The sequence below is a fragment of the Strongylocentrotus purpuratus genome, unplaced genomic scaffold (genome assembly GCF_000002235.5).
Source record: "Strongylocentrotus purpuratus isolate Spur 01 unplaced genomic scaffold, Spur_5.0 spur5_scaffold_7, whole genome shotgun sequence".
Taxonomy (NCBI): Eukaryota; Metazoa; Echinodermata; class Echinoidea; order Camarodonta; family Strongylocentrotidae; genus Strongylocentrotus; species Strongylocentrotus purpuratus.
In genome coordinates, this window is record NW_022145613.1 from 37,874,717 (window position 1) to 37,897,798 (window position 23,082).

The 23,082-nt window shown below is 38.7% G+C and overlaps 2 protein-coding genes across 2 annotated transcripts; one reads left to right on the forward strand and one right to left on the reverse strand.

The window, feature by feature from the left end:
* Window positions 1–2,637: 2,637 nt before the first annotated feature.
* On the reverse strand, window positions 2,638–12,562 carry LOC589938 (extracellular serine proteinase). Its single transcript, XM_030974861.1, has 12 exons — window positions 12,524–12,562; window positions 11,766–11,876; window positions 10,954–11,070; window positions 10,087–10,323; window positions 9,297–9,438; window positions 8,598–8,782; window positions 7,409–7,580; window positions 6,716–6,922; window positions 5,950–6,131; window positions 4,927–5,113; window positions 4,057–4,238; window positions 2,638–3,330 (listed from the first exon to the last, which is right to left on the reverse strand). Exons 2-12 carry the CDS (start codon window positions 11,871–11,873, stop codon window positions 3,169–3,171), a joined length of 1,881 nt encoding a protein of 626 aa, XP_030830721.1. The 5' UTR covers window positions 11,874–11,876; window positions 12,524–12,562; the 3' UTR covers window positions 2,638–3,168.
* Window positions 12,563–13,892: 1,330 nt separating this feature from the next.
* LOC589910 (extracellular serine proteinase) lies at window positions 13,893–21,758 on the forward strand. The gene is made up of 12 exons (XM_030974877.1): window positions 13,893–13,972; window positions 14,756–14,865; window positions 15,385–15,501; window positions 15,975–16,211; window positions 16,659–16,800; window positions 17,260–17,444; window positions 18,158–18,329; window positions 18,787–18,969; window positions 19,728–19,909; window positions 20,291–20,477; window positions 20,926–21,107; window positions 21,427–21,758. The coding sequence occupies exons 2-12, from the start codon at window positions 14,758–14,760 to the stop codon at window positions 21,589–21,591; spliced, it is 1,860 nt and encodes a 619-aa protein (XP_030830737.1). The 5' UTR covers window positions 13,893–13,972; window positions 14,756–14,757; the 3' UTR covers window positions 21,592–21,758.
* The last annotated feature ends 1,324 nt before the right edge of the window (window positions 21,759–23,082 follow it).

Sequence of the window (23,082 nt, forward strand, 5' to 3'; positions counted from 1 at the left end):
ATACAATATAATGTAAAATTCTTTCATCGAAATCACAGTTTAATACTAAAGAGAGCCCACCTATCTGGTCAAACCAAAAATTAGCCATTCATTTTCACAGTGTGTCTGACTCATCAGTAATTCGTCCTAGCCAACGCAATCTGAAACTCATAATCTCAGTTTCAACGTCCATCATACTTACACCCCCATTCTTACAATTTTTGAACATATCAATTCTCCTTACTTTTTCTCTTTTCCCCAGCCAAATAAAATTGAAAAATGATTTATTCATTCTTTTGACATAGATTTTAGGAACAGCCTCAAATATTAATAGATGTACCACCTATCTACGTGCTCGTCTTCACCACAACTACTCTTCCAAATATTGTCAGATTTACTATTCTCCAATTATGTAGTTTTTTTTATTTTTTCCATTTTACCATCCCACATGATATGTAAGGCCTTTTCTTTATCTTTTGAAATCAGCATGCCAAGGTACTTTACACACTCGTCACACCATGACAATGTGTGGTCCAATAGATTCTTCTCTCTCCAATTCGCTTTTCTAATGACAGAAAATATTTTGTATTTCTCCACCATCTTCCATCCATCTAACTCTACTTCTTATTCCAGCACCTTTGCATTCTATTTTATATTGCTTTTCGACCTCCTCTTTTACTGACACATACTCATTTAAAATTGTTAAGTTACCTTCTATCAGTTCCGTATCTAACACTTTTAATTTTTCCTCTAGTATAGTTGACTTCACAGCTTTCTTTGATTTTCTAACTGCAAACTTCTGAGAGAATTCTCTACATTTTATCCTTATCACTTCTTCTTTACATTCACTAATAGTTTTTTCTTATTCCCTCTTTGTACGACTCGTTTTTAAGAAGAGAGACATTAAAGCCCCACTGTACTACTTGTAGCTACTTGCTCCCTCTATATAGAAAACAATGCATAAGCGGTGCCCGTTGGTCCCCCATGATCCTCTTCTTCTTATGTTAATTGACAGTTGAGTTGATGATATAACTACATGTCAGTGACCACGCTAATCCCTTTAATCCCTCCTGGCAAACTAGTGCAGAGGGGCTTAAGCTTCCAGTAGCCTGGCCCTTTACGGCCTTTCATTGTTCTTATTATCAAAGAAATTGCATTAATATTACGAGTTATTACGATGTATTTTCGGCAAAATTCCACAATTTGTTACGAGTTGTCACGGATAACTACGAGCAACTTACGGGCATTTTACGACCTGTTTACGTGTTGTTACGAATAGTTACAAGTTATTTACGAGTATTTACGAGTCCTTACGATTTTTCAGCTTGTATAGTATACCTTTCCCCAAATCGTAAATAATACGCAGTAAGAATAGGCCTACGTTATACCCCCTTCACATAAATGGATTTTTCTTACGAGTCTGGTATTCGTAAATAACTCGTCACAACTCGCAACACCTCGTAGACACTCTTATGGATCCGTGAAAGGAGATGAACATTTTTTGACATGTCAAAAATCTCAAGTCATCAAGTCATCTACATAATAGCAAATCATAAAGATTCCCTCAATACGGTTGCTCTTATTACAGAAATATCTGAACATCGAGTCATTTCTCTAGATATATTTGAAATTTGCCTAATATATTTGTAATGAAATGACTTTGTAGCTTTTGTTTGATGTCTGCCTGACTTGCATGCCTGGTTACCTGACTTAGCAACAAGGCATGCAGTCAGGAAGTAGATTGTATTGAAATGACTATGTAGCTTTTGTTTTATTTCTCTCTCTATTCCCCCTTCTTCCACACACTCTCTCTTTTTATATATCTTCCCCATTCTCTCTCTTTCTCTCTCTCTCTCCCTCTCCCTCTCTCTCTCTCTCTTTTCCTCTTTCCCCTTTCTCTATCTTTCTCACTCTTTGATTCTCTCTCTCTCTCTTTCGATCTCTCTGTCTCTTAACTTAAATTGTATCCTAACTTAAATTGGATCATAATGTGAAAGAGGATGTCGTTAAATAAGACATAATTCTGCGTGGATTATGAATACAAATGTATTTGGAGTCGAATATCGATGAAAGAATACAAAATTTAGGTTTTCTGCGTACAACAGGAAACCCAAATTATGTATTCTTTGATCAATATTTTGGAGGCAGGAGTGTGTCTGAAAGGACATCTTCTTTCTGATTATGATACAATTTAAGTCAAATTTCTCCATCAAATTTTTGGCGAATTTGGGGCTCCCAACACTTTAGAGGGGCGTTTAATAAACCGTTATACTTTGGTGATTTTGTTTTTACATTGTTCTTTGTTAACGTGTTTACACAGTAACTCAGCTCGGGGGTTGAATCCGCGAGCAAGGTTATCTGCCATTCTGGCGGATCCAAAAAGGCGAGTTCGACTCGGCTCGCTTATCACTGAGATCACATTTACATGACATAAAAATGCCGGGTTGAGCACGGCTCGCGGATTCAACCCCCGAGCCGAGTCACTGTGTAAACACGGTATAAATTTGATCGTTCCAGTAAATTTCACGATAGGTTTTTGCGCACATAAAGCCTGTTTCTTGATTGAAATGGCGTCGAGTCGTACCATTCGGTTTTATGGAATTAAACAAAAATATTCACCCGATTCGTTGACACAAATTCATAGACGTAACAAAATATAAACTTGAAGAAAGGTATTTATTGCATTATTATATTCCCCAACCAAACATAATACTGAAATGGCAAAATACGAACTTATTGCACATATTGGACAAATGATATTGGGTTTACCCAAGACAATTACCAAATATACCCCACATAGTCAGTGAACAAAAGAAAATGGTATTGAGAATGGAATATAGATGGGAGGGATTCGAGACAGCACCATGAAGAGCAATGTATCTATGAAGAGAGGAAAATATAGAAATCAAGAGGGAATCTGAACATTTTGAGACAGACAGGGAGAACAAAAAGATTCCTTTGTCAAGATGAGGACCTTTCTTTCGCAGTACAGGTATTTCATTTCTTAATTGAAGTGAATGCCCAGAGTAATGTACAAGTGCTTCAATACATTTGCCAAGCCTTTCTTGAATATTTAATCCATCTCTCCTTTCCCTTAACCTATGAGTGGTACTTGACAGTGTTATGCAAGCGGTTGATTCTGATAAACCGGAGGTAGAGTTAAGAAATGTGATTCCTGTGAATCAGGTTTTACTGTATGGTGACAAGAGCCCTGAATCCAGTACGGGTTACTGAACTATCGGTAACAAACTTGACGAAGAGAGCATTGGTAGTAGATGTGATTGGTCCGGGAGTGGAGGATCCACACAGCTTGGCACGGAGCGGACCGGAAGCATCAACACCTTCATAAACCTGTACAGTGAAAGATGGCATTGAGATGGTAAACAATCTTTCAAACAAAACGAATACAATTTTCTTTTTAATTCAGTCGAGCTTGCATGTGGTTTTGGGCGAAATTTTGATGGATTTTTGGCACAATTACTGTTTAAGGTAAAGACCAGTTTTGGAAAGCCCCCCCCCCCCCTCCTCTCAAAAAATGAATGGAAGCTCTTATTACCTATCATGTGAAAGAATATGTTTTGACTTATACGTGATGATACAAATTTTGCCGAGAAACCGCCTACTAATTGATATATTGGGTTAATTACTATATCTATTTGGACCGGATAGATATCGCGCACGTGTCGCGTAGTCTTTAGGAATACCAGAAATACAATTCGACTTAAGCAGGAGAAGAGTGAAAAGTAAAACCCTGTTAATTTCAAGTCAAATCTTAGGAGAGTGGAAATTGAGAGCATCATCTTAGAATGTGTACTCCTTAGAAGACTTTCCGTTGTCATTTTATCCTTCAAATTTCGAATTGCTCTATCATATAGCTATACTGTCAACTACTTGATCACTGTTGATCTAGTTCGAAATAAAACCAACTAATTCCAAAGTGCATTGAAAATCAATCAGAAATGTTCCATATAACTGTGTTAGTTGCTAGTATGTAAGGTGGACAAAGGTGTTATAGAGTCCCATCCCAAGCATCTATTATGAGATCGATCTCGTGGATGATGACGACTAGAATCTCACCTCGAGGGCATCAAAGCTGCATGTGCTGTGGTCTTCAATGTCGAAATCGGTGAAGGTGAGAGTGACAGTGTCGTCAGCCAGACCCTTGAGAGTAAAGGTACACTCGTCGCTATTACTGTATTCTTCTGGATAGTTTGGTGACATCAATATACCGGAAGCATCGCTTAAAGTGTCTCCGCAAGCTGAGAAATGATAGATAGAGTGTGAAACTGGCTTGTCGTTGTCGTCCTTTTGTCCTTATCGTACTTTAGTCCTTGTCATACTTTGCCGACGCAGCTCGTCGGCAAGCTTCTCAAAACGTTTTAAAAATGCAATTAATGTCTCTTGCCGAGCTCATACAACTCTGGAGCAAGAGATTTGAACAAGCAAAAAATGCTTCTTTTTTTAAACAGGGGAAAGAATACGTTCGAAAAATGGTGAAAGGTTCAAATTCTTTACGGCATATAATATCTAGAAATTGCTTCTCAAACTAAACTCTATCTTTTACTTCTTTTGAAAAAGAGTGGGGAACTTTAACATTTGCATATTTGCTGTCTCAATTTTCGAATAGCCTAAAAGTGTACGTTCAAATCAACCACCTGTGTTTAAGATATGAATTTGGAGAAAGTAAAGTCATAGTAGTGTGAGAGTTCTAAAGACATGATCCCAGAGACTTTCAAAAATCAATTTAGGGCATTTGTAATAGCCTATAGAGCATCACCGATTGAAATATGCGAACAATTCAACGACGAATTACGTAATCCGATCATTATTTCTATGGCCAATACAAATAGGCAACAAAATAGGGTACATGCAATGCCTTTGCGTTGATTTCTTGGAAATATTTGCGATCTTGTTAAGAAAAGGCAAAAGGTAAGAGATTTGACTTACCACCAACTGTAGGCAGCTCTGGTGCTTCCCCCATCTGGAAAGCTCCAGTAAATCCTGGATAGGTGACTGAACCGTCGGAAGTGAACCTCATGTAGAGGCTGTTACCACTGCTGACGATAAGACCAGGGTTACTACTACCGCAATATTCTCCTATAAGAGGGGCGGATGAGTCAGCACCGTCGTAGATCTGTGTGAATCGGGAGAGAGGGAGAAAGTCAAATCACTTTACAAAATAATGATATTGCTATCATTGGTCTGTGCATATATATCTAGGACATCTCTCGTAAATGTTGACCAATGAAGTTGCTTTAAGGGAGATGGTCCTTCATGTTCATTGATATGATTATATATCTGCATCAAAAGCTGCACTAGCTCAGAAACGAGTACTATTCCATATTGATTAACACGTGATTTTATCAGACCAGTGATATATTATGTAGGCCTAGTTGCAAATGGATTTCATAATAGCCGTGTGAAAATGTTAAACAAAATGTGATGCAATGTGAATAGTTTGATATTGATTGGAAATGTTACGTCGCCCCAAGGGTATCAAATATCAATAGCCGGGCCGTTTTTACTAACATATACCAATAGACCATTTTCGTAATGCAACCAAATTTATGCACAAGTCTTTGTGAAGTGCCTCAATACAAATTATTTCATTCACCTGATAAGAATAGTAATTCAATAGTCAGAATGCAAACTGCATATATCAAGTGTTGCTAGGTAGGTCAAGCCATAATGTTGGTCAAATTCACTTTTTATTTTGTGAACCGGAAGTAATCGGATGGGTGTCAAATTACAGATTTATAGGATTGTAAATTGTTACTATTTTTCACAAATTAAAACTGCTATAATACAATGTATGCACATTTCTTGACACAACTAGGCTTTAATATTCATATCTTATCATTATTTTGGCATGCTAGGAGTCCATTCGACCGTGTGGTTCAGGCACTGCAGCATCTCTAATTGGTATGACTAATACTAATAGGCATATATAATATATTTCGAAGGACTTACGGCAAGGGAATCGTAAGCACAGGTGGATGAGCCCTCCAATTCGAAGTTGGAGAGAGCAACACTGATGACGTCACCTTCCTTAGCAGCAAAGACGAAGTCACATGCTTCATTGTTGTCGTAGTCATTTGGGTAGTTAGGGCTGGCGAAGACGCCTGAGGTCTCGTTGAAGAAGCCGCCGCAGGCTGGAGGATAATATCAGCAGATAAATCAGAATTCGATGATATTTACTTTATCATTCACATCGTTATCATGAGTATGTATGAATAATATACGAAATGCGGCAAGGAAAATAGCTTAGCACATAACTGGGCTTAAAACTCACCTGATGCTCAATGCATATTGTTAAATTTCAATGTTCTTTTTATACAATGCATGCAAAACAAACAATCGCACTGTGCCACATTGTATGTACCTTGGCACCATGAAGTTGTATGATCTAATGCAAGTTAACATTTTATATTTCTTTAATCTTAAGTATGTTGAATATTAATTTAAATTATTTGTATGCGCCTTGAGCATCTCTAGAGATGGATATGTTGCGCTTTATAAATATTGTTATTATTATTATTATTATTATTTATCACAAGAAAGCGCGTTTCCTCAGACATTTTTGTTTTGTTGATTAAATATCGTTGTTTCCATTTTGGCATTGCCCTCGGAGATTCTATTATAATTTGCCGTACTTGAAACGTATCATGTGGAAGAAGAAGAAGAAATAAAAAGGATAAGAAGATTGAGAAGGATAAGAAGAAGATCTTGATCTTACTTGGGTCAGATGGGCCACTTGGGTCTTCAGGATCGACTGGTCCTGGTGCAGATCCACCCCCATTACCCTCACCCACGTAGAGGAGCAGGTTGGGGGATCCAGATCCAATATCAGATACCGCACCAGAGATAGACTTGGTAAGGAGGGTGTTGGTTACCTCAGTAGGACTCATGGTTCCATTGATTCCAAGGACGACAGCTGCAGCACCTGTAATGATTTATTAACAACACAAAGCGATACATTTTTTTAATTTCCTTTTGTATAAGCTGCTGACCATCGCTATGTACTCAATACTCAAACTGACCATATTTTCAAATATGAATTTCTAGATCTATATCTCATATTGGTCTCATCCCCATATGTAATCAAGCTGTCTGACAGGTATGATAATGGTACCAAACTAAATGTAGAATTATATAACTTTGTTTTACCTAATATTGGGTACTCGTCGGAAAATTTACGAAAATTCGTGTTGGCAAATTTAGATCCCGTCTATTGAGAGTAAGATAGGCGTTAACTGTGCGAATAAGTATATGAGTTAATACCCTTCTGCCTCTTAACTATCGTTAGGAGACCTTCCTTTTTAAGGAAATTTAGAATATGTTCATCATAATAGGTCCGACGGCTCCGCCTTTCCAAGATATGCCGCCCCCCCCCCCCCCCGCGGCAATTTCGTATTACCTACATACTTACCAGCAACGTGTGGGCAGGCCATGGAGGTACCGCTGATGGTGTTTGTGGCACTGGAGCCTCCGATCCAGGAAGAAGTGATGGAGACACCTGGAGCAAAGATATCCACACAGGTACCGTAGTTTGAGAAGTAAGCACGGTCATCACTGCTATCGGTGGCGCCCACAGTGATGGCCTGGAGAGGAACGAAAAGAAGAGAGGGATAGAACCACGCTCCAAACATACTAAAGCATAAAAAGAACATTTTATACAATCGTATTGTAATATAATAATAATGATAATAATGATAATGGTTTATTTTTTTAAATGAAATATATGCACCGCAGTTCGAGGGCTAAACAATATTCTTTTTTTTTTACAAAACTATACATAACAAAAGATTATAAATAGAATCATGATTATACGAGTAAACTTTCTTTCTACAGTTGCAAATTACTCAAAAGTCAAGTACAGTCTACCATTAAACGAATAGTTCGTATTCTAGTGTATAGAGGAAGGTTTAAAACACGCAAGTAGAAGGGAGGGAGTGAGAAAGAGAGAGCGAGAGAGAGAGAGAGAGAGAGCGAGAGAGAGAGAGAGAGAGAGAGAGAGAGAGAGAAGGGGAAGTGAAAGGAAAAGTGAGGGAGTGGCCTGGGGTGAGGGGTGAAGAAAAGAACACCTCTAACTTCTAGAGATACGCAATTATCACACTCTGGAATCTTGGTTTTGTAAATGTAAACAAACTTCTCACTCCTCAACTTCCTCAATCTTCTTTATAAAAACCGTACTTGTCTGCATCTACATTATGATATGATATTAATATATATCATATGGCCACATATCCTTGGAAATATGTTGTGGTTGGACTATGTGAGATGCCAAAGACTTGATATTGACAAATATGTTCCCTTTAATAAACACATTTAAGCATCTATAAACAAATTGTGTGAAATAACTTTAGAATACATCGATATGGACATAAACCATTTGTTCAGCTATGAGTGTGATCATGCATCTATGATCAAGTTTCGTACAACGTACCATGTAGATATTAACAGATAAACAGATTGAGTCAAAGTCAATTTTAATTTTTTGATAAGCAGTGAGCTTGTTTCAATTAATTTTAGGCGCATTCCTTTACATTTAGTGAGCCCTGTATTGTAAAGAAGAAAAAATGGGCACTGGCAGGCTAATATATAAGAGTATTACATACGGGTACGGCACGAGCAGGAGAGTAGCTGCAAGCGTCGTCATCGTCGTTTCCAGCAGCCACAGCGACGGTGATACCGGCGTCGATCATGACTAGGATAGCGTCATCGACGGTAGTACTAGCTCCACCACCGAGTGACATGGATGCGACAGAGGGACCGTTAGCGTTCTCAGCAACCCATTCACATCCTGGAAACGAAACAATAATGATTTTGAATGCACATCGATGTTTTTATGGACTTGGTGACAATGTTGGTTTCTGGATGAGAGCTATTCAATAACTTGCAAGTATACTATTGGAAGGTTTCAAAAATATGTCATCTAATATTCTGCGAAATTAGGAGGAATAGAAAGGATTTTTTCCCCATGGGCCTATAACTTTATTTTCGTTAATTCGTGATCCTGATGCCATACAGATCAGTGTCAATTATGGGCTATTGGTCAGTGTTGATTATATATCGGTTTCCCTGATCCAATTCATTTGCGATCATCATTGTCGTTTTTATCATCTCATATCAGACTGCTCTTTTTCTGTAGTCATGCGTATGGAAAATGAGTGACACGAACACCATCTTAAATACTTTCGAAAAATTCAATCGAGCACAATTTTGATACCCTATTGGTATTGTATATCCCATAGAAATATTCACATTTAGTGTATGTCATTATAATGTTCTTTGTGATCGTGTTAAGGGAAACATACCAGCGACGACACCGGACCAGGATCCGGATCCCATGCAGTTCAACACACGGACTCCAAAGATGTTTGCTGCCTTAGCGACACCATACTGGGTTCCAGCGACGGTTCCAGCGCAATGAGTTCCGTGACCGTTGCAGTCGGCACCCTGTAATCATTACGTTGAAATTTCAAAATATTGCAAACTGACAAACTTGATCCCGAGTGTATCACGATCATAATGAATCATTATCATCATTACTATGTTCATAGCTAGGCCGATAACACTTAAGGTGTAACATATGTTTATAATAATGAATGTTAGATTTACCATTTATTTTATCTCATTTCATCCAGCAACTACATGTATAAGGAGTCATTTTAATTTGCAGTGATTGTTACGGACACAATTTAAGGGAGAGGAGAGGCATCTCTTTACCAAAAGTCACCACCATTTGCACGAATAGTAACGCATATAAACATCATACCAGTTATGTGATATTGGTAGCCGGAAATTAAAAATTAAAACACCCATAGGGATGCATGTCCTTCAAGACCCCCTCCACGTATGCAGACATGGTATATGCACCTATTAATCTTTTTTAACTATCATCCAAAGCGATGTTCCGATACTTTTTTCCGGTGATAATTGCACCAGGTTATATTTCATCAAAGGTGTAAGGTTAGGGTTAGGTATAGTGTTGGTCCAAGGTTGAAGTTAGGAATTCGGTTGATATAAGAAATGTAGGCTTAACTATTGTGGCAGGAGCACGTGTCCTGCAACCTTCGAAATAGAACCAATAAGAAAGAAACTTACAGTGTTTCCAAAGGCATCAAAACCGAGGGTAGAACGACCAGCATAGTCCTCGTGGTTGATATTGATACCGGTATCGATGACGTAAACATCAACGCCGTTACCGTCACCGATTGGCTGATAGACGTCATCGAGTGGGAGGTTGATCTGATCAATACGATCGAGACCCCATGAGGCAATGGAGCTAGCTTCCACTACGCCATCCTCTTCGATGTACTCAACGGCGTCGGACTTTTGGAGCTGGGAAAGGGGAAATGTGAAGAAATTAAAAAAACAAGAGACAGTGGTATGTAGCTTCACTAGAGCTGTTTACAATAGACCATACAATACCAAAATAGGAGTTGCTATGTCAGACGTGCTGTAGCCTCACCAGGAAAAGAAAGGTAATGTGAAGGTATTGTATGAAAGAATGCAATTCTTTTGTGAGCACATGTGCTGAGCTGGGGGAAGTTACATACCGCTGTCTCTTGTTAGCTCACTGATGACTGACATATGATGTCACAAGATGAATGAGATCTTTGGAGCATTTTTTAAGGTGGAGCTTAGCAGGACTGAGAAACTTATTTTGAAAAATATTTTTAAAATCTATAAAATATATTTAGATGTTTATATAACAAAATATCAGTTGTATGCAGCCCTGCACATCAACAGGAATCAACTTATATTATGATTTCACCCGACCTTTAAAGTGCCTATAGCATAAGTGTTTCATGTTAAAAGAAATCCTCTTTAAATAAAATAGAGGAAGATAAAGAGAGAGAGAGAGGGAGAGAGAGAGAGAGAGAGAGAGAACAAAAACCAGATAGAGATAAATACAGAGAGAGAGAGAGAGAGAGAGAGAGAGAGAGATAAAGAGGGGAGGAAGCTTACCCTTTGAACGAGGCGGTCAGAAAGCTGAGCAGCGAATCCTGGGAAGACAGTCTTGAACCTGTAGAGGATCTTAGCATCACCGAGAGATGCGATGCTAGCATCAACGCTGTATCCCTCCTATTCACAAGGAAAGTTTTACCAAGATATTTTTTAGAGATACGTAAAAACATACAGATATACATGTATATGAACAAATGGTGTCGACGAATTTGAGTATGTAGCATTTTATGACCACTCTAGTAAATTATTTTTTGTTAATCAAATATGGTGGTAGCTCGAAGAATAATTTAGTGCCTCCCCAAAATTAAGCGACTACAACCTGGACAGTCATGCACAATTCAATGCAATAGGCTACTAATTTCGTAATGTAACCAAATGCAATGCATACGTCTTGTGAAGAGTTTCGATAGAAACTATTTCATTCACCTTTTACAAATAATTGTATCTCAATAGTCAGAATGTGATTGAATACAGTATTTGTTGCTAGGTAGGAGAAACATCAATGTTTGCCCTACCTAACAACACATAATATGCGGAGTTTACATTCTGACTTTGGAAATACAATTATTATTAACAGGTGAATGAAATAATTTGTATTGAGGCACTTCACAAAGACTAATGCATTTAATCTGGTTACATTACACAAATGGTAAATTACGTAAATACGCCTAAAGTGGATTTAAAAATAAACCGAAAATATGTTCAGATGATGAAAATATTAATGACATAAATAACTAAAGTAGATTTGCGGTGGTTGCGTGTTTTTTTCAATGATCTTAATCAGCTTCCCAGGTATTAGACAGGTATCATACCTTTAGCTTGACGATGTAACGTCCTGGGATACGGTTCCTCTGGGTGAGAAGGGGTGCCAGTCTGGCGGATGCCGCAACGGCAAGAAGTAATACGATGAAGGCCCTCATTTTCTGGAAGAGAATTTAGATGAGAAAGAAAATTGCATTTTAGTCAAATTCATATTACATATAAACTATTCATATTACACACAATAACATTCCTATGCCATGTTATAATTTTACCAACGTTTCTAGTTAATATTCAATCTTGCAGCAAAAACTTTTGTTAATTGGTTCCTATTGTTGTGCCCCGTAGCACTCGTGGCAAATAAAGGGTTTTTAAAAAAATACAACATCTCGATGTATAAAGACGTTGTCAGGGTAAACTCTGCTCTCTAGACAAACCGAATTATAAGGGAATGGGGTTTACTATTAAGAGAAACATAATTCCTTTCAAATATTATTCAAACAGCCCTGCGTCATAAAAATTACATTTCAGAAGAGAAAAATGAATTGAGTTTTGTTTTGAAACAACACACACACGAGAAATCTTCCAGATGTTGATCTCACAGATGAAATCAAGTATAAGTTATTTTATACAAAACTGCGAAATAACAGACACAATCTATTTAAGAACAAAATGGTTGAGTTTGTTTTTGAAAACAAATGATAATCAAATATTGATGGAAAATCATTGTAACACTTTTTAAGACTTTTTAACAGTTGACTGATCTAGAATACCGAGAGCAAATTCGGTTTGAAACTCGAACAAAACTTACCAATACTACAATCGAGATGATAGTAGAGACAAAAGTGGATTGATAAAGAGCTAGACATTTTTTTCCGTATTTATAGAAAATTGTGAAAAACCTAGTTTTGGCAAAAGGTGAAACAGATGGTTAAATTCTCTTAGTCTCTAAGTATTTTTAAAATACTCTTTGTGGATGATTTCAAAGCTTTTAATTACTTTTAATCGCTTAAGCTGATAAACCTTTGTGCTGTGGTATTAAGGTAAAGAATAACGATTAGAAAGATAACGGGGGCTTCTTAAGCTTGAAGGGCATATCTATGTCAATAAACACATCATGGGTCGAATGGGAGCACATTATATACTTGACATGTTTTTGTTTAATTGGGGATATGTGCGTCGCAAGTGTTCACTTTGTTACTATCCCCAAATTTGTGAGATAATAATATTACTTAATCAAGCATTACATTAATATCCATGCGAAGTAGCCCAGATGACAAGTTATTTGGCAAACAGGGAGAGTCGGATAACTCATTAAGAAGATTTCAAATTAATCTGACGATTACCAATAGATTTTAATGATTATATTGGTAAACACGTGCATGACGTATTATCCATTTTGGACAACAACAAAACTAATTTAAAAACTTTTAGGTTACACGTGTTTTTTTTTAAAACACACAAATAACAAGTTTGCACCAACGTTAATTTAAACTCATGAATTATATTGGAAGTATTCGAAAGTAAGTTTGCCCAAACAAATATCAAAAGATGGAAAGAAAAATCTAACAAGAGATGGGGGGGGGGAGAAAGAAATGGAAATAAGAAAGGAATGTCAAAAGAAGAGGATACTGCCCCTTCGATCTATCTTCTACTGATCGCTATATTTTATCGAATTCCCGCCACCTAGTAAATAAAGTGTCGCTTCCATCACACCAGCGCCGTCACAATTAATGGATTGACTTAGGCTTTGGTAATAACATTATTGTAAAGCGAAGTTGAATATGGAACACGCTATACCTGTATGAATACATTTGTATTACTATAATTGTAATTATATTACATTACGCCGCAATGTAAAAACTTCTGCAACTCAGAAAATGCTTCAAAAATGTTATAAACATTTCTTGTTTTTATCGTTAATGATCTCTAACTAATATTTGAACAACTGAGAATTATAAACGCAGTTTTTCAACTCACACTGTTGTTCATATATGCCCAATATTTCTCAACACACGCATACAAGGACTTTAATCCATAATCTCCTTTTAAAACCCACGGAGTCCGCAATTGACGTAATGCTGTACAAGTTTACTCATTACACAATAACAGGTTCACCATAATATGTAACCATCATAAAATTTATTTGATAAGACAGGAAAGGGGATGTATAAAAAGGAAACGCGTTATTGATTTTGTATCACTATTCTTAAATTGATATTCTCTCTCCTGCCTGGGCCAAGAGGATCCTCGTTTAGTGGTAAGAATTTATATTTCCTTTCCTCCTATCGTCAAGGTATTTAAAACATCAATTATTACAGTTATCATCAATCACCCTGTAGCAATTAGAGTACTTATGGAAAGAGCAGCGAAAATATATATCACTCCCAATAAAAGAGTTTGTCCGTTTCCCCTTTTACATGTATTGTGCAAAATCTATTATATAGATAGTGCTTAAAGAGAGGATGAATTACTGCTCGATTATTGTCGATAACGTTATTTTTTAAACATTTGAACCTTCAATTTGTCACCATCTTTCATAATATATTTTGTTAACTCAGTCAATCAGGGATCTAAAATTACATTGGCATTACAAGCGTAACTACACTCGCGTAACTATAAAGGTGAAAAGGGAGGACGTTGGATACAGCTGTCCGAAGTTTGGCGTGTACGCGTCTATGTGGAGCCAGAAGGGCGTTAACACACATATTTGAACACAGATTCTCTGTTCATGTTGGCAGTTTGGATACTTCGAATACTTAAGGCCAACGGTGATACTTTAAGATTTCAGATTTGAGTTCAGTTCAATCACATTGCATTTCAACAATACTTGAGTTTAGTACATAATAGTTTGAGTGCTTGTTATCGAATTGAACCCAGGAAAAATTATATTGTGAATTAGTTAATGCTCACAAAATGTTGACAAATGGTGATTCTTTTGTTTTAATTCTTAAGGGCGAAAGCATGAGCGATTAAATTTTTTTAAATCACTTTGAAAATCCACCAAAACATATGTCTTCTTATATTCCCTTTATAATGATAGCAATGAGGGCCTTCATCGTATTGCTGCTAGCCGTTGCGGCGTCCGCCAAACTGGCACCCCTTCTCACCCAGAAGAACCGTATCCCAGGACGTTACATCGTCAAGCTAAAGGTGAGTACCATTCTTGCTTACCATATAACTGAGCCTTACCTCCACACCAGTGAGACTGACCGCAGTCCGACCGCAGCCCGACTGCAGCCCGACCGCAGCCCGACTATACAGACCGAATAAAATAATTCATTACCACAAAATAAACCAAACAATCAGCGGTGTAGAATCGGGTTGGTGGTGTGACAGTTGTGATTGTACTATTATGATGTTGATAAAGAGCTCAATTTTATTGTTATTTTTGTTTATCAGAATACATGCATTTTATCCATGAAAGAATACATAATGTACCTATTTTGCTTACAACAGAAGACCCAAATTATGTATTCTTTTATAAATTAATGTTTGTTTTCAAACATTTTTTTCTTCTCAGGAAATCTTTGCAGAAGTGCATGTATCTTAAATGACATCCTCTTTCATACTATGATACAATTTATGTGAAATTTTGCCATCAAATCTTTGGGGCTCCCAACACTTTAAAGGGGCTTTAACAGAATGATTGTTTTCCCCCTGGCTTTACAGACTGGAGAGAGTGTAGATGATATGATCTCTACCCTGGCTAATGTGAACGTCTATTACAAATACAAGACTGTTTTCTCTGGATTCGCTGCTCAGCTTTCAGACCGCATGGTCCAAAAGGTAAAATAATCTTCAATTCTCATTATTCACAATGGGCACCGCACCGTCATTCTATGCCCAAATTTCATTAAATTTACACTTCGTAAATGATTCTTGCAAATGCTATCTTTGGGAGTCTAAGGTAATAAGAAACTTCCCATTCGATGTTCAGATGTCAAGGACTATAAATATAACGAGTGGTGGCATATTTTATCGATACTTATGTTACTATGTATTGTGAATATCTTGATAATACCAATTTTTTTTAACCAAGTTTTCTGATCCCGGTGGAGGGGATACTTGTGTATGTTTAGCACATTTTGATTGAACGGGTCATGTGCCACCCCCTCCCGATTCATCAGTTAAATTTCCTACCAAGATATAGTTTTCAAATACTACATACTATAGCCTTTTATACACACAATTATGTTTTATGCATTGGTTCATTCCCCCCCCCCCCCCTGTGTATTGCATGACCCACTTCAAACAAACAGCTCCGTGAGTCCAGTGCTGTAGAGTACATCGAAGAGGATGGTGTAGTCTTCGCCAGCTCAGTCGAATCCTGGGGTCTCGATCGCGTTGACCAGATCAATCTCCCACTCGATGACGTCTACGAACCAATCGGTGACGGCAATGGTGTTGATGTCTACGTCATCGACACCGGAATCAACGCTGGGCATGTAGACTTCGGCGGCAGGGGTTTCATCGGCTACGATGCTCTTGGCGGATCTGTAAATATCTTTTATCATATATTTTGAAAGTTATTTTGTACTTATTTGAGGGATCTCTGTTTGCCATGGCTACAGAGTACCGACAATCCTACTTCGGTATTTAAAATACGTCATAAATATACTTATATCATAATCATTCTTAATTGCTATCTACAAATTTTTACTGTACCAAAAAGACTATAAGTACTTTAGGATGTCGGTAAATATTACCCTAGTTTTAATACCAAATACTACATGAAACCATACTTCAGTATACGTAGGCCTACTTTGAGGACATCATGCATGTTATCTACAAAGTACCCAAACCTTACACTATTGTGCTTCTATTAATGCGTTAGTAAACAATTATAATTATTCATTCAAATTCCATTCTTTACTCTTTGCATGAAACTACTGTCTACTACGTATTCAAATAGAATCGAAATTGTTTTAAATAATATTTTTCAGGGTGACGACTGCAACGGCCATGGAACTCACTGCTCTGGAACGGTGGCAGGAAGCATGTATGGTGTCGCTAAGGCAGCAAATGTTTATGGAGTTCGTGTTCTTAGCTGTCTGGGCTCTGGCTCATGGGCCGGTGTGGTAGAGGGTAAGAAAGTCGCTTAAAAAGTATCGTCATTTTATCATTTAGATTCTATCCTCCATTCTTTTTTTGTTTACATAATCCAGGTAATATGTCAGTTAAATGTTCCTTATCTTCAACGGAGAATCACAATTCTTAATTACCCAGCTGGACATCAAGAAATGAACACGCACATACGCACATACAAACATGTTCCATATGCGTCACCTCATAGAACGAATTATGGACGCAACGGTCGATTGCTTCAAAAATGCAAGATTGGGAACATAGGATGCGGACGTGGTAGGTCAATGTGACCGAACACGATTTAGACCATACTTATGATACTGGATGCTACCGGCGTAATGCATACTCGCATTACCGTTGCCTAAGTTTGGGCAAAGCCTATAAACCGCGTTCGAACAGAACGATCCGTCATCGTCCATGTAAATATCTCCTGTTTGTGGTTTACTCTTTCTGTATCAGGTTGTGAGTGGGTTGCCAACAACCAAAACGGTCCCTCCGTCGCCTCTATGTCCCTCGGTGGTGGAGCTAGCCAGATCGTCGATGATGCTGTTCAGTACATGGTCGACGCCGGTATCACCGTCGCAGTAGCTGCAGGAAACGATGACAGTGATGCTTGTGACTATTCCCCTGCTCGCGCCGCCTCGGTATGTTCATTGCCTCCTGCACTAAGTCTATTTCCATGTCTGTCTCTCACGAACGTATTACAATCTGATTTGATATCCATACGACTACTAAACTCTTAGCTACAATAAAAGAGACAATATTCCCTAGACTAACTACAGTACCTCCGGATATATATTTAGTTCTACGCTTTGAAAATGACCCCAGACCACTAGACCCTAGAGCAATAACCCCCGAACATCAAGACGTATACCCCTAGGGCCCTATACACAGGCGCGGATCCAGGAATTCTCAGGGGAGGGGGCCCAACTTTTTTTTTTTTGCTCCCGAAAATTTGAAAATCGCGCCGGCCGAAAAGCCGCTCAGTGGGGGAGGGGGGGGGGGGGGGGGGGAGGGAGGGGGGGGGGGGGTATCCCCCCCAAAAGGTAAAAATCACGTGTTTTTACAAGTTTTTTTCCCAGGGGGGGGGGGGGGGCGGGCCGCCCCCCCCCCCCCCCCCCATGGATCCGCCACTGCCTATACATGTAAAGAGAGCTACCAATCGGTCCGGAGATCAAGTGAAGGACGGTTAGACTTTCCTGTGTTAGTTATCGGGACTGATTGGCCAAGAGGTTGTTTTCCCGAGAAAGCAGTCCAGGGAAGTATTCAGAGATATCTAGTTTTGCTCGATTGTAACCATCACATTATGAATTATAACACAGTACACATTATCTTTGTGTGATTTAATGCTCTGTAGGCTATCAGCGTCGGAGCGACCGATATCACCGACACTCGTGCATCCTTCTCCAACTATGGTCCTTGTGTTGATATCTTCGCTCCAGGAGTAGCCATCACTTCCACCTGGATCCGTGGTGATGATGCCACCAACACCATCAGTGGTACCTCTATGGCCTGCCCACATGTAGCAGGTAGGTTTCTCTCACCATCAGTGGTACCTCTATGGCTTGCCCACATGTAACATGTAGGTTTTTCTCACCATCAGTGGTACCTCTATGGCTTGCCCACATGTAGCAGTTAGGTTTCTCTCACCATCAGTGGTGCGTCTATGGCTAGCCCACATGTAGCAGGTAGGTTTCTCTCACCATCAGTGGTACCTCTATGGTTTGCACACAATCATGTAGCAGGTACTATTTTCGCTTATAATATCAACGATATGTTCAACTATTGAAATTCAAACATTGTCCACGTATTGGTTACAGATGCCTCGTAGGAAGAAATCCTTGAAATCCTATAGCACCTTCGAAATAAAACAGCTAAGCTGAAGCCGGGCATAATAACATTGAGCTTTTCGTGCCTTAAGAAAAAAAAACATTATTTTCATATTTAATCCTTTTATTGTTGGTATTACCATCATCATAATTCCAGGTGCTGCTGCTATCATGCTAGGTATGGATCCTAACATGTCCCCCAGTGAAATGAAGTCAGCCATGCAACTAAAATCCATTGCTGATGTTATCATCGACCCCCAAGCCGGATCACCAAACCTCCTCCTCTACGTCGGAGAGGGTAGCGGGGGTGGCTACATCCCTGAGCCTTACGTCCCTGTCGGTAAGAATGCCATCCAAGGAACGGTTCATTTTATTACGGAGCTACAGTTTTATGACTGCCAATCCCGATCTCGAGGCTACTCTTACGTATCAAGTTATCAGAATTTTAAGGAAAATTAAAGATGCATCCAGAACACAAGACTTCTTTTTAATAACCAAGCAACACAAACCTTCTTCCTTGCTCTCATTGAGCCAGATTAGAATCATTGTAAGCAGGTAATGGTATCTTTAAAGCACAAACGATTCAAGGGATACTGAGAAGCATATACATTTAGTTTAGGCACGTTAGATTTTTAAAAGGAAGATAGAACAGGGGATTAACAATTTCACACGTGATGCAGGGTTGTATAGGGACGCATATTCGTTGGATTAGGACAGTCGCCCCCTCCGCCTCCTTTATATAACGGAGTGACTGAATAATATATAAAGACCACCCTTCCGATTGGTTACACTGCCTTCCAAGCGTCCCCATCCTGAAACCATGGACGCGAACGATGAAGAGGGACTAATTCATTGTAAGCTCTATCATCTCAAAGACTTTCTATTTTGAACTACTGCATGTTACTACAGATAATCATTTTTTTTCTCTTTTTTTGGTTAAAACAAAAGATACCCGGAAAAGAGGGAAATTGGCCAAAGTAACTTTTAATCTATATGTTTAGAGCTGCTTTTCTTGACATTACGATTTGTTTATGGATAGAACTGGTAGGTAATGAAACACAAGATATCTATGTTATTTTATCTTGGTCTCGCCATAAGGTTGCGGTGGTTACTTCAATGTGACCGATGGTACGTTCACTAGCCCTAACTATCCCAGCGAATACGACGACGATTCGTCATGTGACTTTGTCTTTAAGGCATCCGAAGACGAGGTCATCACTGTAACCTTCAATGACTTCGAGCTCGAAGACGCCTCTGGATGCGGGTACGATGTCCTCGAGGTAGGAACGTGCAATTTATCAATCGAAGTCTTTTTTCTTCTCCCGAGACAACAACTCTCACTCTTTGCAAGGCCTTCTGTTCTCCTGTTTCAGTTTAATTGCATTTAAAATTATCCCCGCTATAAATTGTTCGTCCCCATGAGTCATGATTAAGCTGCCTTGGAAGTTTTTTTTTCTTTTTCTGCCTAAATACAAATGTGAAAATGTGCAGCAAATTAAAAAGTGATCGTATCTTTAAGTTTTCAAAACAAGAAACATACAAACATACCGAAAAATAATACAAAACCAAACAAAAACAGCGTTGATATTAAACAAGTTGCTGTCTGACATCCAGTCTTTATTTTCAACATTTTTGTTTCTGTAAATTTTTTCGCTCCTTAGATCTATGATGGACCTAGCTCGTCAGCAAATCTACTGGGAGAGTTCTGCGGAACTGACAGTCCAGGAATCGTGACAAGTAGTGGCAATGATATGTTTATCCGATTCACCTCTGATTCTTCCATTACTCGTACCGGTTTTTCAGCTGATTACCAATTTGCTGTTCCACTACCGCCTCCTGAAACCGGAGGTGAGAAACAGAAGATGATCAATGGTATCATTCCACCATTTAAACTATCGTAATTTTAAAAGATCAGTCTTGCGTGTAAGTGTAACAACAGGAAGAAAACGCAGAGAGGAGACACTTTGAGTTCAAATTGTTCTGTTGGTAATCTCAAATTGAAGGTCGAAACATTTCAAGATGACGGTTGTTAGACACATGCACCAGCGATAGTCGCTCCGCGGTCAATATCCTACGTTAACCGAACCTTTGACTTCAACCCTAGACCGAGGACGTGCCCAACCCTAAACCAAACTACAGTTCGAATTACAACCCAAACCCTACTTCTTTTACGAAATCAAACCCACAACAACTTCTGTTGCCGGAGCAAATGTCTGGGCACCAAACTGGTTTGGTTGGTCGACCTCGAAAACAGTTTATCTCATCGAAATAATGCATTCTCTCCTTTCAATTTCAGATTGTGGCCACACCTTCACCGGGATAAATGGAATCCTGTCTTCACCTAACTATCCTAGTAACTATGGTAACAACGCGGATTGTGGTTTCCTCATCCAGGGTGCATCAGGACAGGTTGTCTCCTTGACCTTCGAAGACATTGAGCTCGAGCAACACACTACTTGTGGATATGACTCCGTCGATGTAAGCTCTTATTTTCGTTATCGCCTAAAGGCCTATTCTAACTGAATCTTGGAATACCACACCCTGCTCAGTGATTGTGCGTGTATGCCTACTTTCAATTTTAGTTCTGAATGGCACATTTAAACTATGATAATCGCTCCTTTTTTTTTACACAGTGTATGTATTTTGCTTGACTAAGATTTGTGTGTGCCCCCCTTACAAAAGACTGATCCGCCCTTGATTCTTTCGAATGTTTGTTTCGGTTGTTCCTGAATGCCTCCATAAGAACAACCTCATGGTATTACTTTATTGGACTAAACAATTCTCTTCTTTTGACCAGATCCATGACGGTGGCATGACTGGTCCCATCCTGGACAAGGTGTGTGGAATCTCTCTCCCAGATGTGGTGTCCTCATCCCTGAGTTCTATGTACGTCAGGTTTACTAGTGATAGCTCTGTTACTCGCAAAGGATTCACAGCAACCTATCTTATCCAGGATGCATAGTATATCACGAGAGAATATATATACATGTACATGCATATGTATATACATATATATATACTTTTTTGGGGGGGGGGGGGGGGATGCGCCAGATAACACAATCATAAAATGCCTTGTAATTACCAAGATAAGTTTCGACCAATAAATAGCGAATAATTCAGTCTGTTCAATTACTCTGTGTATTGGATTTATATTTACGTACTAACTCTTCAGTGAGCGTGTGAAAGTAAATGTGAATTTAGTGAAGATTAACGAGTTATACATGAAGAAACGTAATAGGATGGATTTAATCATGCAGAAAAAGAGAGGACATGTGACGAGAGTGTTCAAAATGATCAGGTGAAATAGTCAAGGAGAATTGGGGCAAGAGAAGTGGGGGCAAGAAATATTACTCGAGAAAGATAGACAGGGAGAGAGAGAGAGAAAAGAAAGAGAGAGGAAGGGAGAGAGAGAGAGAGAGAGAAAGAGAGAGAGAGAGAGGAGGGGGAGAGAAGAGGGGAGAAAGAGGGGAGAAGGGGGAGAGAGAGAAGGGGGGGAGAGAACTATGAACGATTTTAATAAAGCACCTAAGTGGCAAATGTTCAAAAAAGCACCTGTCGCTTGTGGATATGTTTTGAATTAATAATCTTATATAATGGCTTTCTTTTCTGTCTGTATGTATATCCCTCTCTCTCTATCTCTTTCTCTCTTTTTCTTTCTTTTTCTCTTTCTCTTTCTCATTCTCTCTCTTTATCCTCTTTTTCCTCCTCCGTCTCGATCTCTCTTTGTGAGATAAGCTGGGTAGTAGACCAAGAGTCATTAGACCAAATAGCAATGAACTTTCTTTCACCGCCCCTTCAATACTCTATTTCCATCTGTGGTGCCTCTCTCTGTCTTCCTTCATCTGCCATAGTTATGTTTATCTTCTCTTTTCTTTTATCGCTCTCTCTCTCTCTCTCTCTTTCTCTCTCTCTATCTCCCTATCTCTCCTTTCTCCAATTTCCCTTGCTCTCCTTCCCATGCATCCCACCCTAGCCCCTCTATGTGCACATTGTGTGCTGGCAAGTCTGAATCCGATGACCGGGATAATGATATACATGTATCTGTAAAGTGCTTAGAAACAAGCGCTATATAAACCCAGAATATTATCATTATTAATACTATCACTGATATTCATTCTCTTCGTTTGTTTATGCCATAAGTCATAGTTAACTGATGCGCTAATACATGTAGATGTATTCGTCTTGCAGTAACCATTCATATTCTTTCTTTAAGGCCCATGTACAGGCTCATGCCCCTCTCATTTCTTTCTTTCTTCAATTAAAAAAAAAATGATGTTCCCCTCCTCATATTAAAGACATATTGTAAAAAAGAATTTGTTCAAACATAAATGAAATTATCAACTTGATTGCCTCATAGTATCTTTCATTAAACAGAAATACATACAACAGAAGTACCGATATTAAGCGTTACGAAATCAATATTCTAAATACAAGTATGAGGAAGGCAAGCATT

Bases quoted from the DNA above. Each gene is read 5' to 3' on its own strand.
- LOC589910 (XM_030974877.1), top strand. From the start codon at position 14,758: ATGAGGGCCTTCATCGTATTGCTGCTAGCCGTTGCGGCGTCCGCCAAA. The intron at 16,212-16,658 runs GTAAATATCTTT...AATATTTTTCAG, and splicing joins ACGATGCTCTTGGCGGATCT to GGTGACGACTGCAACGGCCA. The intron at 18,330-18,786 runs GTAGGTTTCTCT...TCATAATTCCAG, and splicing joins GGCCTGCCCACATGTAGCAG to GTGCTGCTGCTATCATGCTA.
- LOC589938 (XM_030974861.1), bottom strand. From the start codon at position 11,873: ATGAGGGCCTTCATCGTATTACTTCTTGCCGTTGCGGCATCCGCCAGA. The intron at 7,581-8,597 runs GTATGTAATACT...GTTCCTCTCCAG, and splicing joins CTCCTGCTCGTGCCGTACCC to GCCATCACTGTGGGCGCCAC. The intron at 5,114-5,949 runs GTAAGTCCTTCG...CGATTCACACAG, and splicing joins GTGCTTACGATTCCCTTGCC to ATCTACGACGGTGCTGACTC.